At 37.8% G+C, this 12,697-nt stretch overlaps 1 protein-coding gene across 2 annotated transcripts in view; it reads right to left on the bottom strand.

Annotated features, from left to right (window-relative positions):
* The window catches only part of LOC134871007 (rho GTPase-activating protein 44-like), a 72,075-nt gene that overhangs the window by 16,691 nt on the left and 42,687 nt on the right, over positions 1–12,697 (bottom strand). For both annotated transcript variants that reach the window (XM_063893589.1, XM_063893590.1), the window contains exons 6-14: positions 12,478–12,554; positions 10,850–10,967; positions 9,421–9,489; positions 9,256–9,337; positions 8,168–8,295; positions 6,640–6,751; positions 3,463–3,544; positions 3,289–3,369; positions 1,122–1,235 (exon numbers count right to left, since the gene is read on the bottom strand). In XM_063893589.1, coding sequence (XP_063749659.1) covers positions 1,122–1,235; positions 3,289–3,369; positions 3,463–3,544; positions 6,640–6,751; positions 8,168–8,295; positions 9,256–9,337; positions 9,421–9,489; positions 10,850–10,967; positions 12,478–12,554 — 863 coding nt within the window. The remainder of the gene's footprint in view (positions 1–1,121; positions 1,236–3,288; positions 3,370–3,462; positions 3,545–6,639; positions 6,752–8,167; positions 8,296–9,255; positions 9,338–9,420; positions 9,490–10,849; positions 10,968–12,477; positions 12,555–12,697) is intronic.

Below are 12,697 nucleotides of genomic sequence, written 5' to 3'. Positions count from 1 at the left end.
AAACCTGCATTTTCGCCCCCTTTAAAGATCCCTGATACTGTCAGATTTTAGCTCCTACTGTGCATTCAAACTTCTGTAAACACTTATTTAGGATTTTATTAGAGTTCACAAAGTTTCAAATGATGCCAAATACTGCAAGTCAGTGTATTTTGTGTAAATGTGTATACAATTATGCAAAACACATAAAAAATGGTGCTATTAGACAGATTTGAACATCACATGCTGAGACCCAAAATATATATATATATTTTTAAATAATAATTGGGACGCAACAAAGCAAATCTCAAAGAGATTCTATCAAAACATAAACATTTATATTTAATAACTTTTCCCTTTAGTGGACATTGGTTCCATATTTCAGTAGGTTAATTAAGAGAACAGTACATTCACATTAAATATGTAAATTCATTTTTAAGATATGTAATATTAAAGGCATCGTGCATGCTTTTAACTGGTTATTACTGGTGGGTGGTTCTGTACAAGAAAAATCATCCATGTACAACTTTCTCAACAATCTTGTTTGCCTCACTCAGAGCTCTGTTTCTTTAAGATCGGAAAATGGTTAAAAATGAGAATAATAAAAAGATAGTCTTACTGTCCCCCACAAAGGACCGAGATTCAAATGTGTGCTTTGAAGCCCCTTTGATTATTTAACCGGTTCGGTGGCCAAGGAAGTGCTCTTCCCAGCACCAGGACTCAAACTGCATGCATGGTGTTTGAAATAAAGCCTTTATGTCATGTCCTCCAAAGAGGACAAATATGAAATGCTGCGTCTGAGCAGACTAGCTTTAGTCAAGAGCTGGAACAAGTTTATGCAGAATGCTGAAAGCATTGAAAAAGATGATATAATAACCTTTAAAAGCTACTTATAGGTAGATACAAAGTGAAAACGAGGTTCAATCTAATTAATCATACATCTGTGTTGTACAGTATGGATATCAATAGTTAACTTTGTATTTAGGAGCTTTTGCAAAGGACCAGTGATCACTTGTAATATGACCTATCATTTTCTCTTCTTGTGTTTTTAAGCAGCATTGGAAATCAAAACATTTTAAGTTCACATTATTGATAAAAGAATGTGAACTACTGACTGAGTATGCGTTGCGTCTCTGCGCTCTTACCCTTCGTCGTGCATCCACAGCAAGTTGGGTCCCAGGACAATAGCGATGTTTCCAGGCGTCATCTTGTTCAGATCCTGGTATTCAGTCAGTTTGGAGAGGAACTTGATCAAATACCTGTTAATACCAAAACAGGGAATAAATTATATTAATTTATATTTTTAATGTTATATTGTATAGATTTTAAAAGGTTACTTTTCCATTGCTGTCCTGTGAAAAATACTTCAAAAGCTAATACAAAGTTCCCTGTTTTTAGTTTTGCGTGAGTTCATTTTTCTGCAGATCTAATTGTATTTAAATGCTTTATTTAACTCTGGAGGTAAACACTCTGGAGCTGCATAGTTTCTATTGGCAGCTATGATTTCAAAAACTAAGAGAGCGACATTTGCAGGAGGCTTACACTCTCTGGAAATGAAAACATTTGACAGCTGCAGAGTTAGTGAGATACTTCCTTGCTGTATGGGTTGGGTTTGTGTAGCTGTTGATACTGTGCGAAATGTAGAGCCACATTTCCACATATCGACTTTTTTGTCATGTTTGCAAAAGGTTAGATTTGTGAAAGTGGGAAATAACAGAACAAACTGAGCTGTAGTGCAGGTCAGGTTTCCCACCCTGCTTCCTTTAAGTTTAGATAAGATAAAATCCAAGACTTAAGAGAAAACTGAGCTTCCACAGAGCATGCCTGCATGAATTACACTTGGCTTATTATAATAGTAAACTATCTTTTTTGTCTCTTCGTTGGTTTTCTAAGATCCAGAAATGTGCCAGTGTGTTTCTGTGCGGGGCAGAATGACTCATCCCGAGCTGAACTGCAGCGGAATGAACATCAGGCGGCTCTATCCAGCCGGCAGCGATCATCCGGACAGGTCTGACAGGTCTGCTCCGAGGATGCCTGTCTAAACATACCACCTATTTGTGCGATTCGATTATGACACTGACAAGTGCTGCAGTATCTCTGCTCTTTCAATTTCTCTCCAGTCTCTCCTTTCTCACTTCCTCTCCCCCTCGTCATGCCTTTTGATCGGGAGATAAGCCCTCTGGCAAATATCTACGGCTCGTCTTAATCCACCTCAGCCATAAGGCCTCTTTCTCAGCCTCGCTTCACACTGAGGTACACATGTGGAAACTGTAGATTAGAAGCCTACACACCTTCATGCAGGCTTACTGTTTCCATGGTAACAAACAGGGACATCTTTTACCGATTGTTTTATATAAACTAATACTGAGTAAAAAGTACTGGCATCAAAATACTTAAGTACATAGAGACCCTAAAGAAAAATGACTTAATATGCAGAATGGCCCATTTTTGGGTAATCTATCATGGTATTGGATTATAATTGTGGAAGCATTCGTGTGTTATAATGGGGGGTTATATTTAATGTATGTACTGCTGGCTTAATCCATAACATATCATAATTAGTTTTTGATTATATTTTGTTTTAATCATTTTAGATCTACAAAGTAACAAAAGCATTGCTTATTCATGCAGTGGAGGGAAAATATAACATTTGCCTCCAAATTGTGTTAAAATAGAAGTATGAAGTGGCAACAAATACTCAAGTCAAGTACATCAAAATGTTACTGTATTAAAGTACTTTAAATTGAAGAAACCTGAGGAGGAGCAACAGAGGAGGGCACGTGGATCATAGTTTGGGATTTGTTAATGTTGTTGGGTAATGGGAAGAGTGTTTATTGAGAGTACAGTAACATTCTGCACCTGTTGAGTTCATCACCAATCCTTAGTATAGAGTAGCTATAGATAACTAATTATATATATTCTTTAACTTGACTCCATTTGCCTGTAAAATTGCATCTTTTAAGTCGCAATCATCCTCTTACATTGCTCTGACAAATCTGCCTGCTTGACTTTTGAAACACTCCCATTTGGGACTCTAGGTATTTTGTCTTGTTGCAGTACATTTCCTTGCAACTGGAATTTCCCCAAATATTTTTCTGCTAGAGTGAACAGAGCTGAGCAACACTTGGCTTGCTCTATCAACTTTGTTTTTATACAAAAGTGGAAATGTGTCCTACTTAACACAGTCAAGAACTACAGAGGTTTGTGCAACAGATGAATTTAGATTTCTGTCTGAAGCCTGACTAATCATTTCATGTGGCTGACTTGCAGCCGAGCCCAGGAGAGGACTGAAACATGGAAACAGTGACTCACTTAAAGTTGTTGTTGTTGGCCGGAGGGAGTTTCTCACAGGCGTTGAGGAGAGCCTGCAGTCTCTTGTCTTGATCTTGAATGCTGGAGGACCACAGGAAGAGAAAAAGTTGAATAAAAATGAAAGAGAAAGTTCAAAAGAAAAGAAAGAACACCATGAGATAAAAAGATACTGACTTTGAGGCCTGGATCCAGTCGTTGTAGAGCTCGTATGTCATTAGAGGCTCCGGGAGCTCTCGCAGGTACGACTTCAAAGCACCTGAGGAGAAGAAGAAAAAATTAAATGAATGCATGTATGCATCGGGAAATTATAATAAAAATGAGCCTGCACGAGATCTTAGCGTCTCAGCATGTCACCTTGAGACAGGAGGGCATTTGGAAGGGTTGTCATGTTGTGATTGACATCTCTGTGCTGTCAGTGTCGTTATTTAGGTGCCTATACAGTTTTTATTCAGTCGTAATAATATAGTCAAAATGGTATTACTTCTGGGAAGGAGGTCCTGTTTTTGGTTGGTTGGTTTGATTATCTGTTTACTAATAGGATTAACACAAAACAACTGCCCTGTTTTGTGTTAAACTTGTGTGAAGGTTGTTACGTTACGTCACAGTGCGGATAATTGCATTATTTTTCACTGGAAACAGCCTTCGTGTAGGTTTTCTCTATACGAGTCTTTCCAATTAACTTTGAAAGGGCACCATGAGAACCGTTTACTCACAATGTAGTAAAGCTGGGGTTTAATTGGCTACCAAAATATTAAATGCATGAACTGGTTTGGTAAGAAAATGGCAAACAGAAACTATTGAATACAGTAAATACCATAATGCTTAATATGAAATGTTAATTAACTACTTCATCAATCCCACCCTGAATTCTGTCAAACATAATTGAAAAACAATTACTTCCCATGATTATTTTTTAATAATAAATGAAGGCATCAAAGAATCATGGAGAAACGGGCCACTGTTTAGGTGAGATATAAGCAAGTACTTATGTCAACTGATATTTTGACCACTAACTCTTGCACTAGGTATCAGGCTGTGCAGGGCCTCCTGATGTTCCTTTACATTCTACACTCACTTAAAGCCAAAGGCAGTTACTAGATCCCGCCTTATATCTACATTGTGTCTGCTCAGGTAACACTACAGTGGCTGTCCAGACGGCAACTTCATCTTAATGCAAAGGCCATCATCACTGTATCAGTCTGCCCAATAGCCAAGAGGATGAGTTATAGCATACTCACAAATACCTTTATTGAGAACAGAATAGATGATGTTTTACTCCAATTATATTCTCATTCTTATGTATGAAAATACAATTTCTAAAATCTACTGTTTATTTGTTTTTTCTGTAAAAAAATACAAGTGCATCAGACCCTCCTACGCTGATAAACCCTTTAAAAGAAAAACAATCTTCAAACATAATTTGATCAGAAGTCTTGGGTGGCAGTGACATTTTCCAGCACTGAGGAGGAAGGGGACGGCTGAGTGGGTTTCTCTCTAACTCGTCCTATTCTTCTCTATGGTCTGCTGAGTTAGTTTCCCCCCAGAGTGTGTGGGATGGATGACAAATAGTGTATAAAGTCAGGGCATCCCTCACTGGGAGACAGCTCGGAGCTGCAGTTGTTCTGTCTGACTGTGTGTTTGGATCTTTGTTAGTGCTAAATAAACACAGTAAATGCTGGAATAATGATGAAACCACTAATCTTTAGATATTAACAAAGAGAAGTCTGTTGCTTTTTCACTGACGCTGATGGGAGATGACCCTCTGCTCCTCCAGTGGGAAAGGCTCGCAAATGAGATTTGCTGTTGGAGCTAACCCAGTTTAATATGGGATCATTAGAGAGGGATAGAGCCTCTCTCCACATGCTCCAGTGAACACAGAGGACTGACTGATTTGATATTTAATAAAAAGGAACATATTGTTCTAGATGGGTGAAAACGTCGTATCTCCCGATTTTGAGGTTTAATCTTTAAATGGGCCCTATAAAGTTCATTTTCAGGTTCATATTTGTATTCTGTGACTCTACTATGACATGTCTCCATTCTTTAATGTTCAGAAAGCTCTTTGTTTTCCTCATACTGCCTGTGCTGCAGCACCTCTTTTACCCTCTGTCTGAAAGCAGCCAGTGGTCAACCACTTAAAGATGTCCAACCCATTAGCCTGTAAGGTACAATGTGTTGGAGAGCTAGCCAAAAGAAGCGTAAGTGTCATAGTGATGTCACTATGTAAAGGAAGTAAACAAAGGAGTCTGTTTCAGGCAGGGGGGGGTGTGTGGGAGAGAAACTCCCTGAGGGAACTTTGGGATTTTAGCCTTTGCAGACCATTTACATGCACAAAAACTTATATAACGCACTACAGGAAATGGAAAAAGCATAAAAAGGCCCCTTTTCACCATTTATTTCTTAATTTAGGTTAACACATAACATAATTAAAGTTATTCCTAACCCACAATAAAATAAAACAATGTTACCTGTTACAGTTCTGTATGTGCCCCATTGGACACATTTTGCATTTATTATTTTTATTTGTGTTCCTTGTGGACACATTTTGTGTGTTCTATATAATAACAAACAAGACAATAAACCAGAAAGGTGGTTTAACAGTTCATAAACTGTAATGACATAAGAGGGGTGATTACACAGGAGGAAACCTAATGACTAGTGAGGATGCTTGCTGGGAATTCACTTTCCAAAAAAATGCATTTTTCAGGATCAAAGGAAAACTGTTTAGCTTGTCTTCTTTGGAGTTATGTTGTACTCCGAGGACAAACACCTCCCTCACAAATAAAGATCAATACCAGCATTATAAAAGCTTTTTTTCTTTTATAGTCTATCATGGTATGGATTTAAAGGCAGATCAAAAACAAAAAGACCGTTTTGCTGCAGAAGATGAAGAAACTGTCAACAATAATCCTAGTAATATTTGGAATTTTTCACAAGACATTTTTTGATAGTTTATTGGATTTCCTCTCCAATAAAAAAGAAATACAACAAACTAAAAACATTTGCTTGTGGTTGACTCTCCAGAGAAGCCAACTGAATTGTAATCAAGGCTAAAAGTAATCTTTGTGAGGCCTTTAAATGGGACTTCTAAATTAACCTTTAGCAGGACATCCATTGCTGAGGTTTACCAATGATAGCTGCGGAATCAGTCGTGTGTGAAGAAGAAATACACAGCCTTATTGGTAATGTTTGTGTGGAAGTGGCCATTAACACGTAAGAGCGTGCCAGAAATGTGAAGAAATTAAGATTCCTAATGAGCTACATGTGCCAGCTCATAAATCTAGCCGTGTAAACCGAGATTAGGAACTGCTAGGAGACAGGAAATGGGGAGGGTGGTTATGGAGAGCTCACCTGCGATGGCATGAGGGTCTGCAGAGTACTCCTGAACATCCAACACGCCACAGTCCAGAGACGCTTTCAGTTTCTTCAGTTTGGAGGCTGAAGGAGCGATTCTGAACAAACCCTGAGATACAAAACATGACAACATGAGTTTAAGTAACTGTTAAGTCATGGATTTCTTGGAAGTCGTTTTTAAGCAGAAAAGAAACTGAGCAAACTGAAATGATGCAATTCCTTGACCAAAAGAATACAAACTTTTTGAATTCTGACCCTATAATCCTGTTGTGCTAATACACAGTCAGACATAACTGAGGGTTACCCGAATGGTGGAGCTTGTTGTTTGGGGCCTTAAATAGTCAGAAAAACTAAATGCACATTCTAGCACCCAACTCTAGAGTCTACACAGATTCAAGTCCTTACATATTTCTTAATAGTAAAATTAAACTAAAGGGTTAGCATGTTTTTAAGAACTCATTTTTGTTTTTGTATGTTTATGAATAGTCAGAAAGGCCAAAGACAATGATTTAGATGCAGTCCGTTTTTAGGTACTCCACGCTTGCAAACAAAAATGATGTACCTGTACAAATACATTCAGATTAAGATTTGACGTACGAAACATGTAACTAGAAATATATTTCATCACATAATATAAGCTATTACAGTATACTATTATAATTATTAACAGTCTGAAAGGCAATCTGCAGTATTAGCCCTTTCTCCTGATATATTACTGGTATATTGTGCTGATACTTGTTGGATTTAGCAAAACATTGAACATTAAATGTAGTGTTTATGTATATGAATCGCACAATAATAGCATAATCACATGAATAAAAACCTGAAAATATTATTCACATGGTTTCGTTTTAGCAAGAGTTGTTGTTGAGTCCTTTTGTTATTTGCAAAACATTCAGGTTATTAAACCCAACTGCTAATGTGTGAACCACTGAGTCAGCAGCAACTCTGGTATCAAAGGGTAATTTACTAAATTAATTTCAACTGCCTGACATGTCGAGTTGAACACCAATGATTTGTTTGACTGTCAGCTTTTAAACACACATCCAAACACACCATCTATAATGTTCAGCAAACATCACATTACGTCTAATGACTGTTGAAATGAAATGTAGTTATTCATGATGGTGCATTTGTTTTTCTTATAATCTCTAAACATTTGTTTAAGGGGAACATTTAGATTACTCTCAATAAGTCTCCATTAAACAATCATTAACAAGCTGCACAGCTCATTGGCTTGATAACATCAGAGAATTAGGACATTTCTAACCATCACACATTAATTAAACAGCCAAGGACTTTGGTTTCAGGCTGTAAAACTGCAAATTGCTTTGAGGAAATCAAACTGTAGAGTGGACATTATTAGTTTTTCTTTCAGTGACTTCATCTCAGTCGTTACGTGTGTGTGTGTGTGTGTGTGTGTGTGTGTGTGTGTGTGTGTGTGTGTGTGTGTGTGTGTGTGTGTGTGTGTGTGTGTGTGTGTGTGTGTGTGTGTTTGTTTGTGTGTGTGTGTTGAGGGGCTGACCTCCTCCTGCATGCCACACTCCAGCAGCATGGTGACACAGGCCTCGATGGGGAAGGCAATATCTCTCCCGCTGAGCGCTAAGTGCTGCTCTAATGATTTCCCGTAGCACGGCTTCTCCACCCAGGTCTCTGTCAATCACACACATATAGTCAAATACACACAGGGAAACATGCATGGAAAACAGTCACAGCTACAGATGCTAAACATTTCCTCTCAGGCTGCAGGAAGTTATCAGTCATAACAGGAATACAATTGCCGGAGGACCTTAAAAATGTGTTACCTCATTAAGCTTCTATCTGCAATGGAATCCTGATGTTCCACTGTTGAATGCTACATTTGCAATGACCCTGGATATTTGACATGACAGATTTCACTTTTGTTGCTAATGTTCTTCTCACAAGCTTTTAGGAAAAGGTGATGTCACATAATTTTACTGCTGGAAAAGTGTAATAATAATTTCTTGACAATGACGTTTGAGTTCAGGACATGTATGTGACTACATACAGACACGAAATACACGTTTTTACTGTATTCATTCAGAGCAATAAAATATGATATATAACTCATAGTATTAATTGTCTTAGAGAATTTATTTAAGATTTTTCTTTAAGTCTTTTAACAATTTGAGTTTTATCCCTGCTCCCATTTTTATAATTATTATGAATATCTTAAACTACCTAATTGCCCAAATATGCCCAATTTATTTGTAATTGCATAAATGCTTCACTTTGTATTTACTTGTGTTGCGTGGTGGGGGCTACAATTGTATTCCATTGTGCAATCCTGAATTGTATAATATCAAAATAACTTATATTGTTTATGTACATTTTGATACAATTATTTAATGTTACCTAATTTGAAAAACACTTTTTCAGGTCCCAAAATAAATCATTCTTGTTTGCAGAGGGTAAACTGGCTGATGAGATATTGGTCATCTCTCCCTGCTTATTAAAGTAACTAGAATTTAAGTACAACTAGACTGCACATGATTTTAGTGTTGGAACTCAGTGTTACACACTTAAGACATTGCAGCAACATGATGTAGGAGAAGACAGTGTCACTGCTGCATCATGTGCTCTCAAACTCACCCTGATGAGCTTTGATCTGGGGCAGCACGCTCTGCAGCAGCTCTAAGGACTTCCTGTGGTACTCTGCCTGGACCTCTATCAGCTAGAGAAGAGAACAGAGACACTGTGATGGACCAGCAGAACATTTTACCAAAGCCCCCGTCACTGCCGAGATGTTGGACTTACTGTCTGGAAGTAGCTTGCATAGTCGATTTCTTTGGCCACAAAACTGTACATGTCTGCAGATAGCTGGTCCTGGTGAAGAGACACAAAAACCATCGGTCAAACAACAAAGTAAATCATATCAAAATCTTCAAATCTTTTAAAAGCAGGCGTTTAGACTTGGGATTGTAGGAAAGAACAGGTGTAATTAATTAATTAAGTTTACTGACAAAAATAGTTGCAATACAATAATGCGTTAAAGTACAAGAGTAATGTCTGTGAGATGGCCCAGGCCAATAGGAAATTGGCAACAGTTAAGGCTGTGAAAAATAAAAATATATTGCCTCACAGCTGTGTTCCCTGCTGCTCCCGGAGAGCCCCAGCATGACATCATTTCCATCTTTCTCTGCTCTGTCCTCACCATCAGCTCTTGTTTAGCTGAACACACCCGAGTAAGATAATCATGTGAGGACAGAGCAGAGAAGGGAACCTGAGAAACTAACGTCAAAGTGCTTCATAAATGATCAGATTTTCCTTTCCTCATGCCAACATTTTACATCACATTACCTAACACTGTGTTGGGTTATGTGGTTTAAGTGAACTGAAAACACTACTCATTTCGCTAAAGTAGCTGGCAATAGTTTGCTTATAACAACTGTAAGTACAAATAACAACATTTTGTTTATTTACATTGTCTCAAATCTGCCTTGGAAGGATAGCTGACATCAACAAAAAACTATTTTTGTCAAGGGAGTTTTTAAGTACCCTCGTCTAGGTTTTGTTCTCTTAACCGTAATTTCAGGAGTGTTTTCGGATCTTGCGTTAACTTGATAGTTAAGTTTTGATTTTATTCAGCCATAGAAACTCACAACGCTAGAAAGAAATGGTACACTGCTTTACACACAAAGTATGTTGCATTAGCCCCGCCCACCCTCTCTGAAGTTACCAGCCATTGCTGAGTGATGGAAAATATGTTACTTTGCACCATGTGCAATTATTTGATTGGAAAGTCCCGAAAATCTTTTAGAATATAAAGCTTTGCCAAATTGATATGGCAAACTTTATTAGCACACATGTCATAGATATGCAGCAACATTATCATCTATTTGAGTCTTTGTATGTTGCTCTGTTTTTGGTCTTTTCTATCTCCAAAAGCTCCACTTTGTTCACCAGCTCTAACTGTGCGGTGGAGCAGGGATAAAACTGTGTCCGCCTGCTGTTTGCTGGTAGTGAACCAGGGCTTTTTCTCTGACACAGGTTCCTGCTGAAGCTGCTTAGCAACACTATGAGAGCAGTGGGTAGGGACCAAAACAGCTAGCTATCTTACATTCAAATATTAATTCAAACAGCTTTACCCAAATGGATCCTTTCATTTACCTAAAAGATAAGGCAACATTTACATAATTCTTGACATAAAAAGTTAATTTGCTAGTGAATAAATGTGATCACTGACTCGACAGATCTCCATGCGGTTGGCTGCCTCCTCCATCTCCTCCCTGTGGTGGTCGGCCTTGGCTCCTGATGGCTGCAGGTTACTGGACAGTCCAGAAGACTTGTTGGACTGATAATACCTGGGGAGAAAAAATAGCAATATATTTTTGTCAATATTACTATTAATTAAAGTAGTCAGATCCTATATCAGGTGAACATATGAACACCCCACTGTGAAAGTACTCAACTACAAGTAAATTCTACATAAAAAACGTACTTAATTAAAATTATGTAAAAACTGAGCATTTTTCGTCTCTTTTTAAATAAATATGATATTTTTTAGATTAAACAAAAGTATTTCAACATATTAGAAATATTCAGATTCAAGACATTCATAAGATTCCACTGTTAAGGAAAGAGGGGGTTAAATGTCATCTGCTAAGTAACTTTATCTGTCTGACAAATGCAACTTCAGTGTATGTCCTTATTCCACCACTGGGAGCACAGCATCCTAAACTAAACAGCAGCTTAGACTTTTGTTCTTACATTTAAGTGATAATCATCGACAACACAAACTGCCAGATAACTAAACATCTTTTAAAAAGCCAACTTAAGTCTTCACTTGACATTTGACTGTCTATAAACACCGTAATTCATTCCACTTAAGCTGTTTTCTCTTCCGATTCAAACCCCCCTCTGCCCTCTCTGTCTGACTTTCTGTCTGAGCTGAGTCTCTGGGTGGAGATAATACGCAGCACTGCCAGAGGAGCTCAGCACAGCAGTATGATGGGAAAAACTGACTCAGATTTGGGTCACACAAAAAAAACTGACTGCCTGGCTGGATTGCAGTGAGGAAAATCACATTTCTCTTCATATCCCTGCTCAGACTGAAGTGATGACAGTGAATCAGCACGAAGAAAGTGTGGGGATAGCACGTTACAGGAGACAGATTCTGATTGGTCGGGAGAGAAAGCTGCACTGACATGACTATTCAAGAGGATTTGATATGTCTTTATAAGAATCAATCAGATTAAGAACACTTTCTTTATTGAAATTGGGTTTTGTGAAGTATATAGATATAGAAAGGTACATTTCCCAAAAAAGATAAAACAAAATGTAATAAAAAAAATACAAATATTTATACAATCATAACAAGTTAAAGTAAGTGAATTTAGAATTAAAATGTCAAATAAAACAAAGATATTTGTATGAAAATAAAAAGGGAAAGTAAAGAAGATAAAAAGGATTAAAATAAAATAAGTTAAAAAGGAAAATATAATAATATAGAAGATGTAAGGACAAGTTCCTTAAATCCTTAAACCAGCAATATATTGATTCAACTAACAAATATTGTCCGTGTAATAGCTTAATATAACTCCTCTGTTTTAGGATTTTCATGGGTATTTTAAGATTTTGAACGTTTAGGTTTTCAATGAGCACATTAATTATTATGTGAAGCACCAGGAGCGGTCCATTCACAGCGGGTGGAGTTTCTCACATCGCAGCCCAGTCTGTCTCTCTCACACACACACACACACACACACACACACACACACACACACACACACACACACACACACACACACACACACACACACACACACAGTCACACACACTCACACACACTCACACACAGTAAAGGAGACTCACCGTGTGCGCGCTGAGTCCATGTCCAGCACCAGCTTGGCTAAGTGTTTCCTTTGTTTCTGGATGTTTGGGATTTCCACCTGAGAGAACAGAGTAGAGAGTGGTTGTTTGTTTGTTGGTGTGAAAGAGGGAACACAGCAACTGCACCTGTTGGAGGAAAATTCTGCTCTCATGAAGATTAGCTTAATGGCTTATTGAAAGAGTAATCATGTACCTTTTTCCC

The sequence above is a fragment of the Eleginops maclovinus genome, chromosome 10 (genome assembly GCF_036324505.1).
Source record: "Eleginops maclovinus isolate JMC-PN-2008 ecotype Puerto Natales chromosome 10, JC_Emac_rtc_rv5, whole genome shotgun sequence".
NCBI classification, from domain to species: domain Eukaryota; kingdom Metazoa; phylum Chordata; class Actinopteri; order Perciformes; family Eleginopidae; genus Eleginops; species Eleginops maclovinus.
The sequence above is the reverse complement of the archived record's forward strand: the minus strand, read 5'-3'. Positions and strand labels throughout refer to the sequence as shown.